Genomic DNA, 26,810 nt, shown 5'->3' with positions numbered 1-26,810 from the left:
GAATACCTGGATAAGATCTTAGGAGGAAGAAGGAAAAATGATGTAATGAGTCTAAATACGGAAAGAAGAAATTTGAATACCCACCAAACTAAGGGTTGACGAGAAGAAGAAGAAGAGAGGTTGAAAAATGAAGAGATCATTATTTTCCCTCTTTTTTTTGGTCCATCACTACTTCTAGAGCTGATGATATCACTCACTTTAACATAGCGGGTCACCATGTCTCAATTACTCCTCAGTCTCACACATTGTCCTCACATGCCTCATTCATTGTTGCTTACACTAGGGAGCGACTCCTCAAGGATTGTATTACTACCAAGTCTCAACCATTTAATTTGATATAAGTAACTTTCATGATAATATAAAGAGAATATTTTGTACAGTAATTTATTGTTTTTAATCCCAAGTACCGTATTTCTCCAAATATAGCCCCCCCCTAATTTTGAGGCTTTAGCTTTGGGAAAAGTTAAAAAAATGCATTTGAATCTATAAAAGTTAAAGAAAAGCATTTGAATATTGTCCCCCCCTTTACTTTTACCATGGGCATTTTTGGAAAAAATTTGGGGGACTATATTCAGACATATACGGTATGAGAAGACAGTTTGTCTGTCTGGATCTTGTGCCCTCCCTCCCTCCCCAGGAAAAAATACTGGATCCACCCTTGTCTGCATGAATATGACATCTTTTCATATCAATATATCAGACCTCCGGGCAAATACAGATATTATTATTATTATTGAAAATTAAGAGGTGAAGAGACAGGGTGTCCAACCAATCAAAGCAGAAAAATTCATGCATAATTCCTGGTTTTTCAGGGAAATTTCACAAAATTCCAGGTAAATTTTACGTGATAACTGCGATAGAAAAGAATTTTAAAACACCCAAAATCACTTCAATAATTTTAAATAATGTTATATTTATGTATTTACAAAGACAAGGAATAGGTTAGAAAGAACACATTATATTTAAAATTTAAATTTATTCAATGCAAGCCAAGAAGCTGCTTCGAATTCGGAAGTAGATGATGAAGTCACCTCGCAATCTATTCTTTGTTTGTGTGTTTTTGAATCTTACTTGAGCCAAGAGTGCTGGACATTTCGATAACGTTGTATTGTCTGACATTCCTGACGTTTTGATGCCGCTGTCAAAATTGTACTCAGATACAGCACTTAAAATTATAAAAAAAACATTTTAGGCTAGAAAATGGGTGTTGAAGCGGAAAAATTTTATGTGAAATTAATTTGAAATAAAATATTGTGGAATTACAGGTTGGAGCAAAATTTCATGAATAATTCATGCACGATTTCCGATTTTCCTGGTCGCTGAACACCCTGATGGATAAACTAAAGTAAACTTGCACATTCTAAGCGTGGCTTTCATTAAGTTAACCTCTTCCCTACGCAGGGCGTGATTTCACAGCATGAATTTTCTGATGCTAAAGAAGGAAGGCCGGCTTTTCACGGCTTGAATTTTTCGAAGCAAAAGGCCAAAGGCCGTGTTTTCACGGTTTCGCGGTCAAGCATGCCAAGTGGGTCCCAACCGCCATTAGGGTCCCTCGGCGCGAGAGGTCCGACCCTTTCCTATTGTCCGTGTGGGGATTACCTCGGCCCATTCCGGCTCTCAGTGTCCCACTCACGGAAGGTGCTCATGGTCACTTATTTGTTTATACATTCTGTATGTTCTGCTAATTGGTTCCAAATTTTAAACGGAATTCTAGCGTTCATATTAACGGAGTTGATCATCACCTAGAACAATTTTTGGAGACGCTAAGGTTAGATGTTTAATTGTTATTTTTATAACTTACTAGCAAGTTTATAGGAGCGATATTGTAATGATTTACATCTAAAAATATACGTTACTCTGTTAGCTACATTCTAAGTGTACATTTGCGGTGCAATTCGATAGAATATCCGATTTAACTTCTAAGAAAAAAAGCCCTCGTAATGTAATAAAGTATGATTCTCTCAGTTCTTTGTCGTGAGCCAAAATTACAGCGGCTATTTTTAATAACCTCTTACCAACCTTCGAATACAAAGGTATTATAAACGAATTTCGCTATAAATACTGATTAATGCACATCCTAAAAATTCGTAAATTTAAAGTACCAATAGGGAATGCTTTACGTAGACACATGTTGTGAGAAGCATTCCATACCATTGCAGGAATAAGAACTGCTCTACCCAGGTAAATACTCTCATATTGTAAGTACTCTCATTGGTGTAAGTATTCTCCTACAGAAATATGTACGTGGAAGATGATAACCTCACTCTTCTCGGAAAAGCTCATTTGGCTATGATATATGTAGTGCCGTTTTGCTGAAAACCCTAAAAATAACCGTAGAACTTCGTTTAAAAGTTCTACAGGCATTGCAAAATGAAAGGAATACATTGATGAACTGACATTTAATGCAACAGTAACAATTAAAAAAATTAAAATTGCACTGGCAACAATAAACTGACCGCAAAAGTACGCCGGGATGGGCTGCCTTCGGGGAAAAGGGTCGAGGATTATATTTGCCCAGTTGCAAAGGAAAGGGTTCGGGACCCCGCTAGGAAAGGTCATTAAGGGGAGGAAGCGACTACCTGGTCAGTCCCAAGCCGAAAAAAAACTCCGTACGGGGCGAAAAAGAAAATCTCAAACCCTTCGTAGAGCCAAAAGCAACTTCCCGCGAAGGAGATCGGTGCGAAAAGGTTAAATAAAAAGCTGCGAGTTGATGGAGAGCCTCCTTGAAACAGACTTCATCTGAAACGCAACCATCAGCACGTTCGTGTTGTCATCGGTAGAGGTGCTCGGGAAACAATATCTCTCGGCGATTCTACGGATGTGGGCTGACGGCAGGTAGGGGAGTCAGTCGTAGTTGGGCAATGGAAAAGTAGTGTATGACTCCATTGGAATAAAGTTGAGTTGGTTTTGTGTGAGCATCTGGACTTGTTCCCTGCTTTGTTTCCCCCAAACCCATTTGCTGTTGGTGAAGACGGCTTACAAGATAAAGAGTAAACTAACAGGTAACCAAGAGTGCATACAGGTAACTAAGAGTACAGATATTAGCATAACCACACAGTTAGCTACTCACCCCCAAAAGGTTCCTGGGGACGTATCCCTCTTCTCCGTCGCCCTCGGCTCCCTCGCCGTTTCCTCCCTTGCCCTCCCCATCGCCTCCCCCCACCCCTTCCTCCGTCTCCTCCTCCTCCTCTTCCCCCCCTGCCTCCCCTCCCTCGGCCGAACCCTCTCCTCCCACCCTCCTATGTCCCCTCGCCTGTCGCCCCCTGCCACCCTCCTTGCGCGCCCACCACCACTCCCTCTCCGACTCATCGCCCTTGCGCAACACCAAAAGACGCTGCCCTTCCTTGAAACTCAGCTCATCCGGATTCTGGGCATCGTAATCAAACACAGCATATACAGCGCCACCGTTCAAAATGCCAAGCTTCTCTTGTACACCTGAGGCACAAAAGAAAATTATGTATTACATTAAAAAAATCACACATGATAAGACATTTAAACCAAAATTATTAAAATTTTTATTGAAGAGTTTTGTTTATCCAGCAGATAAACACATTGAATATCATACAAAATGCAATAATCTGTGCACACTTAAATTTCCACTGATATAAGCTGAGTATATAATAATTATTACAAATAATTATTTTGATTTATTTTTATACTTGATGGCACCAAATAAATGTTACCTTTTCAGAACAATAAAAACAAACATTAAAGAAATATCAATCATAATCCACTCATTCAGGTATTTTTTTTATAAAAAGTGAAGGATCAATCATCATTTTTAAAATAAAATAGATAATTAAGTTATTCAGGACTCATAATCCAAGAAAGGAAAGAACTTAAACATATATTGAAATTCTCAGATTAGCAGGTGAACATTTTGGCCGATAGTTATGAGATCTATTAGGTTTTCATTTACAATGTGATTCTGTGAGAAATTTAGATGATGTTGTACATTGATGCTGGGTCATGGGCAGTAATTTTAATCTCTCTCATTTACAATCAACTCTAAGAACTACTAAAATTCATTGCCTATGCCCTAATATCAGTAAGTAGACCAACAGTGCAGATATCTGGAAGAGAATGGGATTAGCAAAGGAGGCCCTCATGAACAGAAAAGAGTTCATATGAAGATCATCATGTATGAGTTTAAAGAAAAGGGTAGAGAGGAGTCTGATCAGGAGCATAGCACTTCATGTTGTGATAACATGGACAGGGATGCCGGCTTACAAAAAATATTGGGGGGGCCCAGACCGGGGATCTTGCCCCGGGAAATTTTATAAGTCTTAGTGAGTTTAAAGTTTTTTAAGCATTTTAGAAAAGTCATATGATCAACATTAGAACCCTAATAACTGGACTGATTATCTGGACACTCTGGGGAAAATCGACAAGCCTGACACATTTTTTCCTCAGGCCCATAATGAATTTTTGAGGGGGCTCGGGTCCCCTCAGGCCCCATGGAATCGGCGCCACTGAACATGGACACTTACAAAGAAGGACAGTAAAAGACTGAGGCCTTAGAGATGTGGGCATGGAAAAGAATGGAGAAGGTAACGTGGATGGAGAGGAGGAGGAGTGACAAAGTGCTGGATATGAAGGGCGAGGAGAAGCAGCCACTAGTTGAGATACAGAGAGGACAGACAGTTTGGATGGCATTAGTAAAGAGCGGTTAGGGATTTAGAAAACAGTTTTAGAGGGAAGAATGTTGGGTAAGCAAGGGAGAGGAAAGAAGGTAACAGGAAGTTTAGATAGAATGGAAGGGGGTAGGCCTCATTGTGAATTTAGAAGTCCATGAAGTAGGGGAGACAGCGAGAAGATGTTACCACAGCCAGAATGGGGCTCAGTAGCTAAAAGGGGAGAGAAATTTCAATGTGCTTTGAATATTAATTATGCAATATCATTCAAGAATCAAATGAGATGTATGGAGCAGGAAATAAAGGATGCATAAAGCATTATATAATTGTTAAAAGATAGCTGGTGGGAGAATTGAGTGGAGACTATTGCAATCAGTAGCATTGTATTGTGTAAAACAGATTATTTTTCTTCCTATTCTACACATCATGAAGGAGTACCACACAGCTACAACATCTACCAGTGGCGTAACTATGGAGGGGAAATGAGGGGCTATATCTCCCCCTGAATCCTCAGAGAAATTAAAAAAATAATTAAAACTTTTGTTTAACTTTGATATATAATAACTGCATCTACTTAAAGTTAAATTGTAATCAACAAAATGATATTAAATTTATTTCCAGGCATTTCATTTTTCAAAAATTTTCCCAGACCTTCCCTGGACCAAAAATTTTCCCGGTAACCTGAGAGGATGAGTTTCATTCACATCTGTAGCCCCCCCCCCTTCGACCCTCATGCCCCCCAAAGTATATTCCTAGTTATGCCACTGCCATCTAATATTGCATACATTGAGAGGAGAGTTGCATCAAACTAATCTATTGATTGTTGATTAATGAAGGACTATGACCTGAAGACCTTACAAAAAAACTTTTATCCATTCACAAATGAAGAAACACTCACTATATAGGTATTCTGAGCATCCATCAAATCCTTCTTCGTCTTCCTCACATTTCTCTGCTGCTGTCTCTCGGTCTGAGAGGGTAGTTGCAAATATACAAGCCCCAGCTTCAACAAGAAATCTCACCATGGCAACATTGTTGCAGGAAGCAGCGCAGTGCAGAGGGGTCCTGCAATGGATTTAAAATTGAAAAATTACAAATGAAAATCAAATTAAACTAAAAAAATTACAATAAATTAAAATTTTTTAGGAAGGAACTTTCATTAAATCAATGAGATGTAATTACTCAAGTAGGTATCTAGAATCCAAAAACTCCAGTAATATCCACCACAAAAAGACAACAAGCCGTTAAGAAAAGGCATCAAATGATAATAATGGAATGACTTGGGTTCTAGTACACTAATAGACTTGGTATTCTGAATCATCAGGAATACCACTCAAAGCATTCATCCATAATACCATTAATAATAAAATTGATTGTTTGAGGCGTAACTTGATGAAAGCGATTCATAATTAAATTAACAAGAAGAACTTTGTGCTTTCACATTAATATTTATTCACGACGTAACGATTTATTCACGTTGAAACCATGGTCGTGAATAAATATTAATGTGAAAATTCTTGTTAATTTAACCATTATTAATGAAAAGGTGAACAACTCTCTGGCTTCTCACTACGCTAGATTCCCAATGTCTAATTCCAGCATTTCTACAAGTTACTTCCCCATTATCAGAAGGGATTAAAAAATCCAATATTTGGATATGAATTCCAGTATCCCTGATAACAAGAGGCAAGTTGCTCATCAAAGCATTGAAATAACCCCTATGAAAAAATTGTATAAACCTGTATAAAATTTGGAAACATTCTTATACATTGTCATGACAATTGTATAAGAATGTATACAAATTTTATACAGGTTTGTACAATTTTTTCATTGGGAAAAACATTGATAACCTAACCATGTGAGGAACCAGGGAGATCTTCACCAATACTGTTTATTGGAAAGCACAATTTATCGTAACATTTACGTAAACTACATTATGCTTCAAGCTAGAAAAATGAGTATGAAAGCACTTAGCAAGCTGAAAATATAAAAATGTAAAAAACTAACCCAGACAATATCACCAGAAAAGCCCTGAAAAAGTTAAGTCAATGGTTTAACATACCATCCGTCAGAGTCCTGCGCATTTACATCACAGCCAAATTCAACAAGAAATCGAACAATATCCAGATGCCCAGCACAAATTGCATTATGCAGAGCAGTTATGCCTTCATCATTAGCTGCCGATGGATCAGCCACCTGCAATCATAAAGAGAAAATGCAAAACTGTTCACATGAAAATTTAATCTTAGGTTTATATGCCATTAATTCATTCATACCTGTAGCCAGGTACGATGTCAAAGAAAGGGTTCTGAGTATAATTCCAAATACATCACACATGCAAAACTTTTGATACTTGCACAACAAAAATATGAGGTGCACATACGTTTTTATTCTAGGACACAATGATATTAACTAGAGAGTTTAGTTTGACTATGGAGGTCACCATAACACATTGATTGACAAAAAACTACTCAACTGAACATACCTCAACTGCTAGGAAAAGAATACATGTAGCCTAAATTTCCAACTATAATGCTCACTCATGTATAACCCACAGGCCAACCTTTGGCTGAAATCTGCATGCTTCCAAAATTTCAAGCATAATGCATACTCATACACACAGTTAGAGCACCTGCAGAATCTTGACTGCTGAAATTCATATTCTCGGATTCACTGATATTCAGGTTTCAGCAACATCATAATTTTATTGATTTGATCTGAATGCTTAAAGATATTGTTTATAAAGTACCTACCTAGTAATTCTTAGGTATAACACCCATAAAAATTCACCTTATGTGTAATAGGCATTAAATAACTTGAAAATTTGTACTAAACCAAGAATTATGCACACATCATACTTGAAAATATAGTTTATATGTATATTACATAATGGCACCAGTTGTGAAGGAGTGAAGCTAACGTAAATTTACAAGTTTTGACATTCGTTTCATTTTGATTGCCATCCCAGATTGTAATTCACCCAACAAAAGGGAGAGTGAACAATGAAATGTCATACCTGAGCTGCAGTCCTGCGCACCAATTCCAGCTCACCCTCAAGGGATGCGTCGAGCAGGAGTGCCAGTGGATCAAAACTGACACGCCGCCCACTGTTGCTGCCTCCGCCCCCAGAGGAGGACGAACCCCCTCCCCTTCGGCTACCAACGCCACCCGCCTTTGTCTTCAAGTTTCCTTTCTTGCCACTGGGCGCCCGCCTCAATTGTATTCCACCCGACAAGTTGGAGTCTGAAGGTGAACCCAAAAAGGAAAATATGAGAATCTCAAAGCTTCCATGCAAAATGCATTAAGTTCCATCATTGAGACTGATTAGGCACAAAAAATACCAAGATTCTCCTTTTGCCCAAAATCATCACTGATCTAATTGTGAGAGCAATAAAATAGAGCCTTAAGATGATGTGTAGGAGGAAAAACACTCAAAGCAGTCAGAAAACAAGCAATCACTCAAACGTGAAGGATTATGTAAATATAGTATGCAAGATAATGACTTCCTCCCTTTCCTTACAAACTTCTTACACTAATAATATTCTATCTCTGATTAATTAAAAAAAAGGTAGATTCACTCAAATAAGGCTCTGTATAGAGCACAATGCAGTGGAAAGGAAAAGAGGAAAATCATATTTCATGGTAGGTAAATTATTATACAATGTGCCAAAGCAAAAAAACTCAATTATCAGTTCTGGCAAAGAATTTATGAACAGCAATCTAAATGCATAATGTAAAACAGTTGATTTCTTTGTCTTCCCCAGAACACAAAGGAGAAACATGAAAAACAGTTTAAGTTAGTACATCAAAAAATCCAAATAAGAAAAACACTCGACATTTTTACATGGTGTGCCACTTAAAAAATGGAGTACCTAAATAATGGAATTACTGGTAACGAGGAAGTATTTTCTTGTAATTATTTCTTTTCCAAAAAAGTTATACCGCAATCTACTCCTGAATCACTTTTTGCAATTGTTTTGTAACTACTATAATGAAGAATAATTAAATATTGAGACTTTTTTTAAGCCAGCCTCTGATAAGCATTAACTATTAGAATTATTATATTAATTAGAAATACAGCCAAAATGATATAATTTCCTGCAGAGGAGTCCCCATTTAAAAGCATTTAATTTTTTATTGCAAATCTTTATACTTCAATTCCACTTTAGATGAAAAGTGTGGGTAACTTTTCACTGCAGTTTATATGAACGAACGTGACAAAAAACAGGAAAATCCTCAATATCTTATTTACACAGTAATATACATGAGAGGGTAATCCAATCACTTGGAGAGAAAAGGGAACTGTGGAGCTTAAAATGTCAAAGAACCCAGTCCCAGGAAAGGTAAAGAGATAAGTATGCACTACAGGCTGATTTAAAAAGAAACAATGATGAAAAACATCAGGGAACTGAAGGAACTGGCTTGGTAGAGGAAGAAATAGAGGGCTGTAGAATAAACATCTGGGAATACTTTGGGAGGAGATGTCTCCGAGATTACCTGAATCAATAAAAAACAAGATCAACACCAGATATTGCCCACAGATCAAATTACAAGGTGGATAGTCTAGCTATATGATACAGTGATCATATGAAAAAGACTGAGGATCATACGGAAAAGAGTGAGGAGAAGTTCAGGGTACTAATCATAGGATTACAGAACTGAGAATGCGAATAAAATTGTTCTTTACAACAACATCAAACACAATGACTCACTCGAATTGACCCCATCTTCATTGGGTTGACCACTTGCACCTGTTCCACTGTGCTCTTCCCGTGAGCCACTGTCACCAGGAGGATGTCCTTGTATGGCACTGCCTTCTGGTGGGAACGAGTGAGCAGCACCCTGGTGTTGCTGGCCAGTGTCGATCTGTTGGCCATGGTGCTGGTGCTGGTGTTGGTGCTGATACTGCTGCTGCTGTTGCAATATCTCAAGCTGAGACGCAACAAACCCAACACCCACCCCAGACGTGGCTGATCCAGAGTTGGCCAGGCCATTTTGAATGACCTTGCTGTCCGGATGCTTCTTCTGGGGCTTCCCATTGGCAGCACTGCCCTCTTGTGTCTTCGTCAAACCCTCCTCTGCACTTGGGGGGTCTTCCGATGGCGGTTGGGAGGTTGGTGGAGAGGGTGGGGGCGGGGGAGGAGGAGGTGGAGGGGGTGCAGGGGTTGCCGTCACCTGTTGGCCTGAAGAATCGTCCCTGCCGCTGCTCAGCAACCTGTCCTGACTCCTGGCGGAAGTCCAAACAACACTTGGACTCAAATCAAGTGTTTTGGACCTGTAAAGAAGAAACAATAAGAATTGGAGATGTTTCAGAATCAACTATGTATCCAGGTGGTTAGATATTACTGTAAGAAAGGTATACGAGCGTGATGCGCCTGCTCCCAGCGGGTTTCCCCCGCTCTTTTAAATGCAGGTCCACAGAGAGATAGGCGCGTTTCTAATTTTAAAATGTAGAAAAAAACGGCAGGGTGTTATGTACAAATTTAATTGGAATTTTCATGTACAAATTGAGGTCAGAGGACCTCTTTAAACACCACATTGGAAGTAATTACACCATCCTCTGTTAAACGCACATCATGACTCATACTTACGTATCAACAGGAGACTTAAATGTGGAATCAGTCGCATTTCGATAAAAGTTGTTTAAAGAATGCGAGATATTGTTGCAAATGAACAAATGTATCAGTTTGTGCACCATTAACATCAGGAATATTTACCGGTTTCTGTTTTTTTTAATTATTTAAAAACCAATTTTAGGAAACAATAGCAATATTTAGGAAGTAAGATATGCCGTTGCATGTTCTCTGATAAATTCTGTGCATTTTGGTACCTCATTTGTAGAGTTTGGTTGCATATAAGTTGAGAAAAAGGTATCTATACAGTAGAAATAATATAGAAGATTCTGAAGAATAGCACAAAATAAAAGCACAGAATGCAATTAAAGTGTAGAAAGATGGCTATTCATGGTCATTCTTACTTCGAAACTGATCCACGGAGAGCAGCACTCAAAGACCCATCAACAGTGTCCCCAAGGGGACCACTGGGTAGGTGCTGGCTCCCAATTCCCACCGCCATCATGTTTGATGGGCTCTGTCGTGGTGGGGGAGTAGGCTTGGCAGGAAGGGCAGGTTTTGGAGGCAATGCGGGCTTCGTACTTGACGACCGACCACTGCTGCCGCCACCATCGGCATCAGCTGAAGAGGAAGGAGGGGCCAGGTGCAGAACTGGCCCTCCAGCCTGAAACGCACACAGATAGAAAAGACATTTGATATTATTTTTAAAATCTAAGTTGTTCCCCCTTTCACAGAACATTTTGTGTGCCACCCTGGCCTGAATCAACCTCCCACACATCAATTCACTGGGCATCCAGGCTGGACCTCCATCCCATGAGCAGCTCCCATCCTAATACATGTTAGCAGTCACTAATTTCCTTTTAGGTGTTAAAGTAACCGTCACTCAACGAGCTTGCTGATCTGGACATCCTTATAATTACAAGTTATAATACAAGAGTCTTAGAATTTGGCAAAAGCAAACTTTTCAAGGACTCTTGTAACAAAGTTTTTAAATTTTAAAAACAAAGCAAACTTTTTACATAAAAAGATCTTGGGTTTGATTAACTACTGACCTAAAAATATTAAAGGGATCTAACTTAATCAGTTACAGGAATTATTGTAGTATTCAATAATTGTATCTCCTCTTTTCAGAGCAAACTTAATCAGAGCCAGGTCACACAGTTTGCTTTGATGAATTGTAGAAGTTTTGGCCAACGAAAAATACTAATAAGAAAGGCCATTGGAATCATTAAAAACCCCATAAACTTCAATTAATATGATGGATACAACCTACTATCAATGCGGCAACATGCCCAAAGATCAATGACAAATAAGGAAGAGGAAAAAGAAATAAAATAACAAGTAGCAGCTCCTATGTACACAGGCCAGAATGCGATGCATAATGTGTCAACCTGAGGAAGTCTGCAGGGCAGGGGACTAACCTTTTGTCTCTGAAACTGATCTTCTACAATGGAAAATGGATACTCATTTGAGATGTTGTGGGAACCTACAGCATAACTTTATTAACCCTGCCTGCTTCTTGCAAGAGCACCATGGTTACCGTAAGTATGGCCAACCATTCAACTAAGTCTGGATCCAAGATATTTTAACTTCCGTGTCACCTTGAGGGGAGGGGTTAGTCAAAAGACTAGAATCTTACCCTACAGAAGCATAAGAGACAGGGGCACATGAAAGGTAAGGGTCTAGGATGCCAGGCCCCTCACACAGTGAATAAAGGAAAATGTAAGTACAGCAGACTAAATTAGTGTCATGAATCATATGTGAGGGCACCGCCACAGCATGCAGTGGCATTCCTTCATATGCATAGATTATCAAAATTCACACAAATTTTAAAATATATCATGGGGTAAAAATAACGGAGACGGATGAGAGGGCCCTGAAATGAGGATCGACATACATCACTGTCAAGAGATGGAGAAGACTTCTCTTACACGACCCTCAATTACAAGTGCAATTTCCAAATCTCCTTGAGATTACCATCACATATAATGTTGAATTAACCTTGATAACATGACTTTCACTATCCAAACAACCTCAATCACATGGATTTTTTCCAATTCATGATGCACCTTAGAACCTCTACAACAAATTGTTTCGAGAAGTCAACCTCGATAACGCAACTCTATTAAATAGAATAAGTTATGAAGGGATTTAGTGATTCCATTAAACTCGATAACACGACTGACGGCCAAAATAACCTTGATAATCAAACCCATAACAAAAAGGGCATCCTGATAGCAAGACTGTTTCCCTAATCCCTTTGAGAAACTTCTTATCGAGGTTCTGCTGTATATGTGGAAGAAAGGATTTGGGCAAGTGAGATAAAAATGCACGCATGCCAAGCGCGCACACTCACCTGTTGAGGAGGTGGAGGGGGGCAGGGAGGGGGGGACGTCAGGGTTGTTAGTGGCAAGAGTGGTGGCACTTTGGTGGACGACGAGGTCTGGTAGATGGGGGAAGAGGAGGACGACGACGAAGCCGAGGACGCCGAAGAAGACGAGGACACGGGTATTGTGCCATGGGGCTGCATGTGGTGGTGGGTCGCAAGCGGCGGTGTCGCCCCACTACTCATTGCCCCCCTCACCTGCAGAACAGCAGTTAAAGCATGAGCAAACTCCGATCACGTATGATTGTTTAAACGACTATACAATATTGATCACTTTAGATCTTACGCTGAGGAATGTTCTATGAGGGCTGTCCAGAATGTAACAGACAATTTGAAAATCCTGCCGGTTGTGAAACGCGAGCCGTGATAACATTTTTGTGAAGAATCACAAACCAATTGATATTTATTGCCAGATTCAGTGGCGTAATTTAGCCCGAGCCTAGCAGGGGTAGAGGGGTGGGAGGGGACTGGGGGGTCCGGACCCCCCCCCCCCCCCAAAATATTTGAACACAATTACTTTGCTCCACAAAAGAAAACAAAATATTGAAATATCAAGAATTAAAAGATTTCTTTGTAAAATTAAGTTTTTTGATTATGAAAAGTGACAAAATTAGTTTAAAACCCTCTCTACTTGGCATGTACCCTGCTTTTAAAAAATGTTCACCCTAGGTTTTGGCCCCCCCGAACTAAATTTCTAGCTAAGCCACTGGCCAGATTGGTCAAAAAATTTACTAATAGATGTATTGCAAAACACTTAGAAAATTTAGACGTGCAATACAAAACAAGCATCGGGGAAAACTAAGCAAGAAAGTTTTATTACTCCATGACAATGCTCATCCACAGACAGCCAATTGTACCCAAGAGAGCTCTAGGATGGTTTCAAATGGGAAGTTTTCAATTATCCACTGTACAGCCTGGATTTGGTACCGAGTGATTTACACCTTTCCCCAGCCATGAAGATGTAGATCGCTCCAAAACGATTTGACACTGACCTGCATGCCAGTGTAAGCCAATGGTTGAATTCACAGGCCAGAGAGGGCATTCATACCACATGATAATGCCTTACTTTAAATGGCGATTACGTACAAAATTGGCATTAGAGTTTACCTTCGAATGTAAACTGTAAAAATTGTTATTTTCACTTTGATTATTTTTTTATTTCAAAATGTCTGTTTCTTTCTGGACAGCCCTCAAACATTCATGTTAAAAGAACAAACTTTGCGTTTTCCACAAAATATTTATATCTTAAAATGTACAATGTGCTTCACACACCGTGCCCTATCATGCTGACTGGTGAATGGCAGGGAATATGAATGTTCGGAAAGAAATGGGAAAAAAGTGAGTATGGAGATACCTGTTAACTTTGGGATCGTTTTTCTGCAAAATTGGGAAAATGACTCTGAGGCAGAAGCTGAGGAGAGCAGCAGGAAGGGGGAATGCCTGAAGGAGTTATGGAGAAAGGGGGTCCAATCTAAAGAGAAATTCAAAGATCATATTATCCATTGTCTCAACTGGAATGATTGGTCATGCATAGGCCTCACATGGAATGGTACCCAAGTTTCATCACCAGATCAGGTTCAAACTTTGCAGTGTGCAAGAAAATGAAATTTTAAGGGATGCAAGTTTTTACTTTGGTGCCTACTAGGCCTAAGTTTTTGAGGTGCTATTGATAGAAAATACACTTAAACAACTATATTCATGCTATACGTGATACAATACATCAGTTTAGCCCCTTCCCCACTCTTCTTCAAGCCTAGCAACAGAAGAAGAGTCTTTGTAAATGTGAACGGGACATTGTTGCCATTTTATAGTGGCATTAATGTTCCATGGGTAGCACAAATCTAAGCATTTAACTTGTTCTCTCTATCGATAACATCTCAAAAACTCAAAAATGAACCCTTAAGAAACTTCCAAGAAATTCCAAATAAGTGCGCCATAGTCTCTGTTAAGGTACCTAATTAGTAAAGCAGTCATTGACAAATCACATAGCTTTCCCTTGTGGATATGTGGACAAATCACGTACCTTTCCCATTTAAGGATTAAATCTTTCTTCACTGGATCCCATATTTTTGCTGTGTATTCAAGGTGTGGCCTGACAGTGGCGCAGTGGTTTGGGGGATAAAACCCCCCCCCAGAGCTCAGAGAAATTTTTAAGTTTAATCCATTTTACTTATTTGGATCAGTATTACTTAAAGAATAGTGTTAGGATTTATCAAATATCCCTCAGAAAGCCGTAAAACTCGCCATTTTGAACCATTATTCTTAAAAAAATTTCTGTAGGAGGACCCCCGCAACTCCTGCTTACCCTGGCAGGTATGCAATACCCCCACACCCGTAAGAATTAGTTGCGCCTAAAACCCCCCTAGCCTTAATTCCTAGCTGTGCCCTTGTGGCCTGATAAGCGCTAAGTAGCACCTCTCTCACACTTTTCATTCCGAGGACCTTCTAGTAACACGCATGATGAATCCTAGCTTATTAACGCCTCTACCACAAATATTTCTAGCATAAATTCTCCATGACACTTGGATGACCACTCATTCCACTTGAGAGAGTGGCCAATACGTTCCTTCACTTTGCCTCAGTCCCACTGACTCCATAACCTTTCTTGACATATCTCCTACCACATACACTTCTCAGCTTCCTCACCAGAGTCATTTAACTCATTTCTCATGATTTAGTCCTTAAGACAAAAGTTGATGAGGACCAAATGAATCGAGCATGTGGAAGTCATATGAACAGTAGGAATGACAACAGAAGGTTTCTTGAAAACTGTGAGGAGAAAACAGGACAACTTAACCAGAAACATCATGAGATCAGATGTTGCCATGAGGACAATTGTTGAAAGACAAAAGTAGGAGGGAAAGAATTGCAAAGGAAGACCTCAAATGAGAGAAAGTGATAAGAGGATGTAAAACAGAGGAATTATGAAAGTCCTAACAGATTAACTGACAAGAGAATTGATTGGAGAGCTACATCTAATTAATCTTCAGCCTGTTGATGGTAGATGATAATGATGCTTAAGGGGAACGAAAGAAATGGCAGCTATAATCAATAATTGATGAACTCACCTGAGAGCTGGAGTTGTTTGAGCACCCTCCTACAGGCTGACCTCGCATGCTGTTCAGTCCATAGGACCTAAGAAAAAAATGTACATTTTAATAAAATACACCTGATAACCCATAAATTAAACCGAGAAAAAAATTCCAAAGCACTTACAATCGTCAACCTCCATAAACATAACCATTAGTGAACAAAAATATGAAAAAGTAGACAAATTTAAAAATAAAAATCTGAAATTCAACTAATGATTCTGCACATACTAGCTTTCTATATCTGAAGACATAAATTCTTATTATGGAGCATATCTTATGAGACTTTAACTAGTTCTTCAGGCAGCTCAACCAATGGTGACAGTCACATCAGTTGCACTTGCATCAAGTACTAAAATTGCCCCATCTTTGGCTGCTGACCAAAGGATCCTGGGTTCAAATCCTGGATGAAACCTTTGGACACCTCTAAACAAAAATCTTCGAGGTGCGAGGTGGCCCAGGGAGAAGAACTAGGCCCCACACCCTCAGGTGTGAAATTCACTCGCCTGTGGCCAAGTCTAAGGTGAGTGATACCACAAGCATAGTTAGAGGTGCTCCATCAGGAAACGTGGTATTTCAAGAAGTAAAATGAGTGAAAGATGAACATGGTGACATTATTTAAGATGAAAGTGATACACACATTTTTTCATTAATAACTGAGCTAGAAAATGTAGAAGTAAACCTTTGTCTCATACAGTAAATATTTTTGGAGGAAAATCTCCTAAGCAGCGCAGTTTTAATTTTGCATTTTTTTCATTTAGATTTTATTGTTTTGTTTTAGCAAAGCTTGCAAACTCTCTGGTGGTAATGATAAACTCCCAAATCAAAAATTCTTACACACAAAAGAGTGCACTGTCAACTGTAAAATAAAAACTTCTGATAAACACATTTCAATGCCCTCCCTTTATCCACAGATACCCACAAGTTGTACTGTTTATTCCAGAAGATGAAGCTAAGCCACTGGAATACACACAGATTGAGCTGCATAATTTAGCTAACATTTTGAGGCAGAGCACATATCACCGTACTTCAATCTTGATTGACGATCATTTGATAATGAATAATGCAGTAAATAAAAAAATCAATATCTGTATCACATAGCACCCTGAGAGTATCACTTAATAAATAATGGTGACATGTGTTCATTTATGCATTTTACATCCACTAATTTCCAACAAAGAGTGCTCAATACAGAATAGTTCGTCAAGATGCATCATTTTTAAAAGGATATCTCAAGATAGTTCACCATAACTAATACAGATTTGTTGGGAATGGTTGCTCCGTAGCCTCGTACAAGATAGAATTAGGGCACTCAAAACTAATTACTATACCGTAACATGTTTTAAAACAATCACTGATTCAGTGCTTCAACCCAAAGGTTGGTTTGGATAAGAGAGGGTAGAGCCCATCCCAGACCTATTCGGAGGCATGTCTGTGAATGTCTTATATTCAGTCCATTGGGGGTGTCCAAAGGCTTCAACTGGGAATCAAACCCAGGACTCTTCTTCAATCAGCAGCCAAGCGGTCGAAAAACTAGGCTACCACACTCCTCATTTTAAAGCAATAAAATGTGTTTTGATTCAGTTTACGAGTTTTAATTTCCTTGCTGCCACCCCTTCACAAATTCCCAGACCACCTCTCCTCCACTTCTGTCCATATATTATCATACCTTGATTAAATGGTAGGATTTCCAAAATTTATAATCCTTGATTCCACTGAAAATAATTCAGCAACCACCTCCAAGAAAGCAGTTACTGCCAAACCCAAAGCCGCACAACAGAGATCACTTTGTTGAGTAATCCACAATAAAAGTAAAAGTACAATGGTTAAAGATTCAAAACTTGACCGCCAGATGATCAAAGAACCTCACAAAGATAACCTTCACACGCACAACACTGATGTATCTTAAATATTATATCCAACTTGGATACTATGAAGAGACACAGCCTTAGAAACAAAGATCTATCAACGGATTGGAGAGTTCTACTGTGATGCTAAGAGCAGCAGCTCCTACCTTTTAAATTGGACTTATGCCCTGAATTCATTGCACCTATTGTGTAAGGCTATCAGCTGGCCAGCATTTGCTGATCTACTTATCCTGGTGGTATATCTGGCAAGCTTCTATTCTTGCCACCCTAGAACCAGCAATGATGGCAACTTTTCAAGGTTTAAAACAATTGCAAAATCTACCCCTATCAGTCATGAATTGAACATGAAATAAATAAACATATGCTTTAATTTTCAGTGTCATTATAGATTAAAAAATATGATTATACTTGTGTATTTGCACTCTCATAAGGAGAGAAAAAGACAATCATACATCAGACTTTTGTGATAACAGGAAACTAATTCACCAGGAACATGATAAATAAATTTAGATTTTTTTATTGCTGCAATTATATTTCAAGAGAAAAGCATCATCACCAGGATAGTGTAGGAGAAGAATAAAAAGTGGATAAAATTGTGTGATTTAACAAGTATTTGCCTGTCAAGGGGAACATTGAGTCATAAATCTTATGACAATAGAGCATGGGGACAGGAAAATGGCAGAATAAACAATCTTCAGGGAGCCCATGTACCCAAACTGGCTGGGGAATTAAGGTATCCCAATATAGGAAAGGAAATAGGAAGTTACCAATGAAGGTAGATATTTAAAAGTACTTGTCTTACCTGTTTCCAGCATTATGATATCCACCACTGCCTTGTTGCTGTGAGGAAGATATGATGTTATCCCCAGGCGAGAGTGACATGCCTTGATTCAAGAGACCAGTGGCATGCCCCTTTGCTGCGGAGAAGGCTGGTGTGCTGTGAACAGTGTGTGTTGTCATCTGCTGCTGCTGTTGCTGCTGCAGCTGATGATTTTGATTATTGTTGTTGATGTTGTTGATATTCAGAGCATTGTTATTCACATTACTACCGCTAGAAGAGAAATTGTTCACATTGTTCACAGCCTGATTGGGATACTGCTGCTGGTTGTTGGGATGGTGTTGCATTATCTGCGGGTGCAAGTTTTGTAGCTGGTTCTGATACCTCATCACTTCATCACCAGAACTAGCCACAGTGGACTCCGAGCCACCTGTTACACTCCCAACCACGCCACCAGACTCCCCTGCACCCGATTTCGGAGGGCCAACGCCCTTCACAAAGTTCACAGCGGTGAATTTGGTGTTGTAAGGCAGTGTCTGATACTTAGGATCCCCCTTTCCAAATTCACTTCCCCCACCCCCACTGTCCGTTTCCCTCCCCCCACCTCCCTCCAGCCTCACCCCACCTCCCCCACCCTCCATGCCCACCGTCACTGGCTTGGAATGCAGGTCGTCCTGCGACTTTGACTGCTGCGCCACCTGCATCCCATGGAGTTTCTGACTGTGCGTCACCATCAGGTTGCCCGGCTGTTGCTGCTGCTGCTGTTGCTGTAGTTGCTGCTGCTGTTGCGCCTGCTGGTGCCATTGTTCCATCTGACTGCTCATGCCTTGGTGGGTGACATCCGCCCCTCCACCGCTCCCCATTGCGTGTGAGGACATCTGCATGTGATCCCCGTGCTGTCTCCCTCCTCCCACAGATTGTTGCTGAGACCCCACCATCACTCCCCCTTGCACGCCCATCCTTCCCTGGCCCACCATGGGCCTCTTGGGACCCTCCTGCTTGGCCCCACCCTGCAATGCAGAAATCTTGGCAAGATTTGATGGCGGCAGCTGTTGTTGCTGCGGTGGCTGTATGACCATCAACGGTGGTGCTTTCCCTCCCTCCATAATGACACCCGACTGCTGCATTGGAGGTGGCTGGGGTCCGACTTGTTTCTGTTGTGCCATGACGGACGTTGCCACCTGGGAGGGCTGCATCTGTTGCTGCTGTGGAGGGGGAGGACGGTGGGTGGGTTGTAGGTGGGCTGAGGACGAGAGCGTCGGGAGCGGAGGCAGCTGCTTGCCATTGTTGTTGTTCTTATTGGCACTGCTGGTGTTGGAGGCTGGCACATGGTGTCCGATTTGCCCAGCAAGCTGCTGGTTGAGCAGCCTCTTGCGGTGGAGTCGCTCCTGCAGCTCGGAGATCCTCCTGTCCACCCTTGACATCTCTTCCTGGCGCTGACTCAGGGCCTCCCTCTGCTGGCGCATACGCACACTCTGCTGCTCGTTCACCTTGTTGCGATACTTGATGAGGAGGAGACAGAGAACATGCATTATGAATCTGCACGATGCATAATAGCCGAGACAGGTTGTCACCAAAAGTGATTTATGAATCTACTTTATTACATTTTTATAATAACACATGAAATGTATATCCAATACGTGCTTCACAAAATTACTACTATTATTGCCTTCATTAATAGCACGTTGATGGCATAAACATTCACAATCAATCCAAAAAATTAATGCTGCGGCATTTGTATCAATGAAAATTTAAATTAAATATGAACACAAAAATTAAGTTGAATGAAATGATACAGTGAATTTTAGTTTTTTTTGTGTCGCTGAAATGCAAAAATGTGTATCATGACTTAGATACAAAAATTAATGCAAAAACATTCTCAACAGGAGGTTAAAATAGTACATGAAAAGAGTTATGCTGGCATTTGTGGGATCACTCCTGGTCATTAAGTTAGAGATACCTCATATTATATAGTATAAGACAAAAACAGAACTAACTACATGTACTTACTACACAATTTTCAATATAGGTTTTTGCAAATTTAACTCAACCACTTTTTCAGAAGTTTATTGGGTCCAAACTGTAGCAGTACTGCACTACAGACTTTCATTTTTTATACTATCTTTTCTTATACTTATCTTTTATTTTTTCAAGAGATCATCACTGACTTAGAAAAAACTGGTCTGAATCAAGGGAAAATTTGAAATTGACAAGGACTTGATACTCGTAAGCCTTTTGTACTTCAGTGGAAATGAGGGGAATTTAGGGGTCACAGACAGTGCGGGGTGATACAGTCATATGGGCTTTCATTATATATACATGAAGATAATATATCTTATGTTTCCATATCACTAAAAGAAATTATTATTGAAGGCATAGTTTCAGCCCACTGTCAAATTTATTTTTCAATCATAAAAGCATCTCCCTTGAGTCAGTCTGCAACATAAACACTTTTGAGCTTCATGTGATAATTCTTAAAAAAAAAGGGTAAAGTTTGTACACCATCGAACTGACTGAATTGGCTGAGGAACAGGAGAAATGGAGGGCTAAATTATATCAATTGAAGAAATGTAATACCGTGCATGGAGATTTACTCTTCCGAGTCTGCTGTCTTTGGAAATTTATCCCAACAGATTTTCCTACCCTTAACTGGATCCAAACTGTAACTGAAGGTATAGCGAGCACTCAACTTTAAAGAGACCAATTTATTAAGCGGTTTACAAGGCATTTTTGAAAAATGCATTCATAAACGAAAAAATATTTTTATAAAAATGATCACAAAAATTTGTGTATAGCTGGTTACTCAAAATATCTTTATCATCCATCATGGTATTATGGGCTAGTTTTGGAGATATTTTGTAATCAAAAAGGATAGAGAGCATTTGTTTAATTATCTGTCTGATATGTCTCTTCTTTATTGAATATTTCCTACTTACTCATGGGTATTTCACAATCCCAAAATGCTACTTCTGAAATTGTGATGTTGCATTTTATACCAATGCAATTACAATGATGAGTGAATTTCCGGGAAGGAATATCAAGGAAGTTATATCTCACACCATTGACAGCTTGCAAAGTTCATCTTATTTTCAGTGTTGTTTTGATCTCAGGTCCCACTATGGCTTTATTAAGTAACTTTCCCAACCCTTTCACTAATCTAGACAATTTGCTTCCATGTATTTTACAGCTTCGGGAGGAAAATGGCTACATTGAGTTAGTCAAGAATATTTAGAGAAAATTGCGAAGATGTGAAGCAGGATGCCGTTCATAACCTCTAAACTCATAATAGTTCGAATAATAAATTTCGAGGGAGAGGGGCCGCACCCTCCCTGGCTACGTGCCTGACGGGGATTTCCTCTTCCGATGGCCTTGCCATGAGTAGGTACTTACCATGAGCTCGGTGCGCAGTTTGTTGAGCTCCAGTGTGACGGCAGTGGGTGCGGCTGATCCGTGCTGGGCGGAGGGATGTCCCCCGCCATTCTGGAGGTGGTGTCGGCCACCGCCGCGGCGGACCTCCTCCAGCTGCCTCGTCAGCTCCTCCACTTTGGCCACCGCCACGCACAGCTCCTTCTCCTTCTCGCTGAACAACGCACGGATAGAGTCCAGGTCGGAGGCTGCAAAGGAGAAAAGTAAAACCGTCAGACACTCAGCTCATAAATCTAGAATTCCACAGTGACAACAGCCAGGGGCACAGCTAGGAATTAAGTCTAGGGGGGGAGGGGGGGTTTCAGGTGCAACTAATACTGGGGGGCCTGGGGGCATGGAATACCCGCCAGGATAAGCGGGAGATACGGAGGCCCTCCGCCAGAAAAAAATTAAGATAAATAGTTTAAAATGGTTAGTTTTACGGCCTTCTGAGGGATATTTTATTAATCCTCACACTATTCTATGAGTAATATTAATCCAATTAAGTAAAATAGATTCACCTTAAAAATTTCTGTGAGCTCTAGGGGGGGGGGGGGGGGGAGTGGCTATCCCCCAAAAACCCCTCTCGCTGCGCCACTGACAACAGCAGCTCGCTTCTCTAAATTTCACGACAGGGTTCAGACCGTCTTTCCATTTTCGATTTCACTGACTTTCCGCTGATTTAGAGTCGATTTTTTTCTTATTTCCCCGACTTTATATCGATCTATTTACTCTTAACCCTTTTAGTGCCATCTTATTTTTCCCGATATGCCGAAGAATACCAGGGCTATTTTTTTGGCGAATTTGTAGGTTTGCACTTAAAATTTTACATAAAGCCTAATATGCATTTTCAGAAACTATTTTTTTTAATTTGCTCCAAAAACTTACGGGTATGTTAAAGATGCTAAAAAATAGTTACCAAAGGTACATGAAACACAAAATATAAAAGGCCTGAGTGTAAAAAATCCCTGCCGATAGATCAGCCCTTGGCACTCTTCGCACATACTCCCCGGGCCGATGGATCGGCCCGCTGGCGCTATATGGGTTAAATAGGGAATTTGAAGGAAGATGCATAAAGGTACATTATAAAGTAAGGAAAGAGTGCACATAGTAAGGATAAAATTCATTTATTTGTTGAGTATGACATATTCCAGTCGTAATAAAAAAATGCATCACGGTGAACAAAACATTAGCAAGCTTTGCTTAAAAGTCTGAGATTATTAAAAATCACACCAATCATCAAAAGAGAAACTTATCCTTAGTTTGTGATTGCTGAAATAATCTTGTAATCATTTGCATTAATTTCCACAGCCTTCTTAGTTGCTCCCCTAGCCCTTTCAGATTGATGCTGTATCTCCAGAGTTTTTTTCGGACCAGAATCCAGTTTACCTGACGTTTTCCTGAATTCCAGTCCAGATATTTATTTCCCTGACCTGTATGAACTCTGCATACGCCCGTCTTTACAGGGATTAAGACGTTTTTGTCAATTTTTTTGAAGTCGGCATGGTTGGAGAGGATTCAGGGGCACGTGCCCCCCAGGCGCTTAAAAAATAGAAAAGATTTTTAATACGGCTATCATCACGTTCGTTTTATTATGTGTATTAAGGAGCCTCAATCATTTAATTAAATATAAGTAACCATCATATACAAAGAAAGAGAATATTTTCTACAGTAATTGTTGCATTTTGTTTTTAATCTCAAATATGAGAAGATCAGTGAGATCCTTGTGCCCCCACCCAGACAAAATCCTGGATCCGCCCCTGGTATGAGCGATTCTATTACTTCGAGTGACTTCAATAAAACTTCCCCCCGATTCTCAACATAGTAGAATGATCCACTGCAATGATATAGCTCAGTCGAGGCAATACACCTCGCTGTTACTCGATGAAGTAGAATCCGCCAAAAATTCCCGACCCTCGTCGAGTTCATAGATGTGTATTTTCCACACCGATTAATACCATCATCAAAGAGACATCATAGTATATAGTGGGCAACCCACATCGCACACACGTACATATTCTTTTCCTGATTAATATACCCCGATGATGGCGCTTTCTCCTACCGACACCGTAGAAGGCGCGGAAAAGAATTGCCAAGGAAACCCATAGACGAGGAAGACACGGGATACACCATTGATGGCTTGGAAACTTATTTTCATTTTTCTTTCGGTTTCCGGACCCGCTATGGCATTACCAAGTAACTTTCTCATCTCTTAGACTAATCTAGACAATTTGCTTCCGTAAGTCTACGCTTCTGCAGGAAAATGGCTTATATTGAGTTAATAAGTAGGAGTTAGAGAAAATTGCGAATACGTGAGGCAGGTTGGTCACAGCATACATACTATAGTACCTTTCAGGACACGAAATTCAGTAAAACAATCGATTAAAAATGGACTTAAAAGCTAAATATTAATGTATTATGGCCAATATTCATTACATCTTCGCCTGAAAATATGACGACACGGGATTAAATAAAATGAATCGCCATTATTTCGTATGTTGTCGAGTTTTCGATAGTTTGGGTCAAAAATTCAGACAATATATCAATCGATATGGAAAAACATATTAAGATCGATATGAGTTGACAAGGTTTCCCAGAAATCATGATTGACCCCGAAAAAAGTACCAAAAATGAGCACTGCTTATCCACATAAGATAATTGGACATTTTCTCAAACCCAATAATCTCCCCGCCACTTACCTAGGACCTGAATTCATAAAAATAATTTATTGTTTACTTGAAAGATTAAAAAAGTACCGATTAAAATTATACTTAAAAATTGTAATTAAGTATTAATAAATATGCTTTATTAAACTCACGATGCTTCTTCTGTTTCTCGAGTATTAAATACAATGGAAATAAAATTCAAATCGAGACAACAACACATAAACAAACCTCATTGTCGGAATCAGAAAATCATATCCATGAAGGATCGGGTGACTAATAGTCATGCCGTTTCACTCGCACACGCAGAAGTGGAAATTGTTTTTTTTTTTTTACTTGTCGAGATATTCTACTGCTAAGGTAAGGTTGGGAAAGGACCTGCTGTGCGCCCTTGAAATCCGTTGCCTGAGAGAGAAAAGGCGGGTTGGGGCTGAGGAGAGGTCAGGAAGAGGTTAGAGGTAAGGTCGGGGCCGGATGGAGGTCACTGGACCAAATAGGGCACTGCGAGGGCGGCGGCGACATACGCGTATGCGAAAATCGATTCGCTCACCAGAGGTCACCACTGCACCCACGATGGATCAGTCATCGTCTCCGAGATAATATCTCGGGGAGTCCATAAAATGTAAAAATTAAAAAAAATCAAGTATTTGTTTAATTGTTTCCCGGACAATGATGTCAAACGATGTTCTTATGTCTAAAAAGCGTTACAGTTTAAACATATGATCACCAACCAGTGGCGGATACACATGAGGGGTGCAGGGGGGCTGCCCGCATTGCCGAACATTGCGGAAACAAAATTTTAACTTTTTTACATCATAATTTATCATTGTCTTGTATATGCTTATAATCAGTTTAAGTAAAACTATCTTAAATTTTTCATGTAACTTGATTGTATTTCATTACGATAAAAGTACAGATAGCTCCAAATATCTTTTGCTGTACCCGTTACTGGCACCAACATCGATATCGCGACACGACCAATACATAGGTCTTGGTGATAGAAACAAAATTTAGAACTAAAACAATAAGAGAGACTCTCGAAATAATAATCACATAAACAACTGTAACAGAGACCAAGGACATGCTGGTTCATCCTGGTTTCCCGTTATTTCGAGAATAAAAAGAAAATATAAAAATTCACTCGCAATAAAAATTTCATTACGCTGAAGAAGTCTCCAGGAGCGGATACCAACCTGTTGGTGCATATTTTTAAACTGTGAATCAGTTATACCCAAAAGAGCATCGCAGGAAACTCACGCATTTTTCCAAGTTTTAAAGGTTGAAATTTAGCATGTTGCCAGGTGGCATTGTCGCGGTTTTCGAATGACGCAATGTGATTGTTTACTACAAGTTGTATGCAGAAAATGGGTTTCCCCTGATAGTTCCTCACAACGACTGAATCGAACAATAACAAAGCCACAAATTATCATAACAACGGCAGTAAACTTTCGTCAATTTAAGGGCAGCAATGCTTTATATAATAATTTAATTATTCACGACGGATAAAATAGCTTTCACTTCACTAAATTTTGTATGGACTCAGTCGAATTAGAGTTGGCTTCATTTATTTGAACTTTTCCGATAAAAGTTTCTTTAGAAAATCGTTAAACTTCGGGCAGATACGAGATGATTTCATTTTTATATTGACTTACCTCGCAAAAATAATTTAACAAATGGATTAACTGTGCGAATGAGACTTAAGAAATAGGTGAAACATTTATATTTACTGACACATAGTAAAGTAATCTCGAGAAGAAAAAATAGGCACAAACGGACAGATTAATTCATAAATCGCACACATTCGTGGCAGTGTCCTTTAAAAACGTCATGTAAGTCGAACCTATGATGTTTATACCGTACCATATCCACAAAAGTATCATCCCCTATTACCATGCCTGGACAGGGCGCCAAAACGTGCGAAATTACCATTTATTCGCTAAATGTCGCGATAAATGCAAAAAAGAGCGCTCAAGGTGGCTGTGCAGTAACCAAGTTGAGGAAATTAATGCAACGCCCAACTTAAGTATTATAATAGGAAAATTTCGGCTAATGAAAGGCTCAGGATATATTTCATTAAAAAACCAATACTTACCCTTCGTTGCGGGTATTTAATTTAACGGAAATTAAATTTTAAATCAAAGCAGAAAACACTAAAATAATAGCTATTGCCGTAGCAACCTGCCAATCGGACCCATCACGTGATCTAGGGTTTTTTTTCATTTCAATTTTGGTCGCGTAATCAGAAGCAGAAAATGAGGTACTATTTTTAAGCGAAGCATTCAACTTAGCCGTCATTAGTGCAGGCCCGGTACAGCTAAATAGGGACCAGATACCAGCAGTTATTCCCTGGAGACACTCAACAGATTGTTATGTTTCTATTATCGTAAAAAGAATGTATAAGAAGACTTAGCACA

At 39.7% G+C, this 26,810-nt stretch overlaps 1 protein-coding gene across 1 annotated transcript in view; it reads right to left on the bottom strand.

The window, feature by feature from the left end:
* The window catches only part of LOC124153193 (apoptosis-stimulating of p53 protein 1), a 181,189-nt gene that overhangs the window by 2,015 nt on the left and 152,364 nt on the right, over window positions 1–26,810 (bottom strand). The window contains exons 5-15 of the mRNA XM_046526293.1: window positions 21,719–21,942; window positions 18,353–19,830; window positions 15,662–15,728; window positions 12,564–12,791; window positions 10,612–10,871; window positions 9,347–9,909; window positions 7,651–7,877; window positions 6,697–6,830; window positions 5,533–5,699; window positions 3,271–3,435; window positions 3,071–3,117 (exon numbers count right to left, since the gene is read on the bottom strand). Coding sequence (XP_046382249.1) covers window positions 3,071–3,117; window positions 3,271–3,435; window positions 5,533–5,699; window positions 6,697–6,830; window positions 7,651–7,877; window positions 9,347–9,909; window positions 10,612–10,871; window positions 12,564–12,791; window positions 15,662–15,728; window positions 18,353–19,830; window positions 21,719–21,942 — 3,560 coding nt within the window. The remainder of the gene's footprint in view (window positions 1–3,070; window positions 3,118–3,270; window positions 3,436–5,532; window positions 5,700–6,696; window positions 6,831–7,650; window positions 7,878–9,346; window positions 9,910–10,611; window positions 10,872–12,563; window positions 12,792–15,661; window positions 15,729–18,352; window positions 19,831–21,718; window positions 21,943–26,810) is intronic.

Source organism: Ischnura elegans, chromosome 2 (genome assembly GCF_921293095.1).
Source record: "Ischnura elegans chromosome 2, ioIscEleg1.1, whole genome shotgun sequence".
Classification (NCBI taxonomy): Eukaryota; Metazoa; Arthropoda; class Insecta; order Odonata; family Coenagrionidae; genus Ischnura; species Ischnura elegans.
Note: the sequence above shows the minus strand (reverse complement) of the source record. Positions and strands in the feature narration are given on the sequence as shown.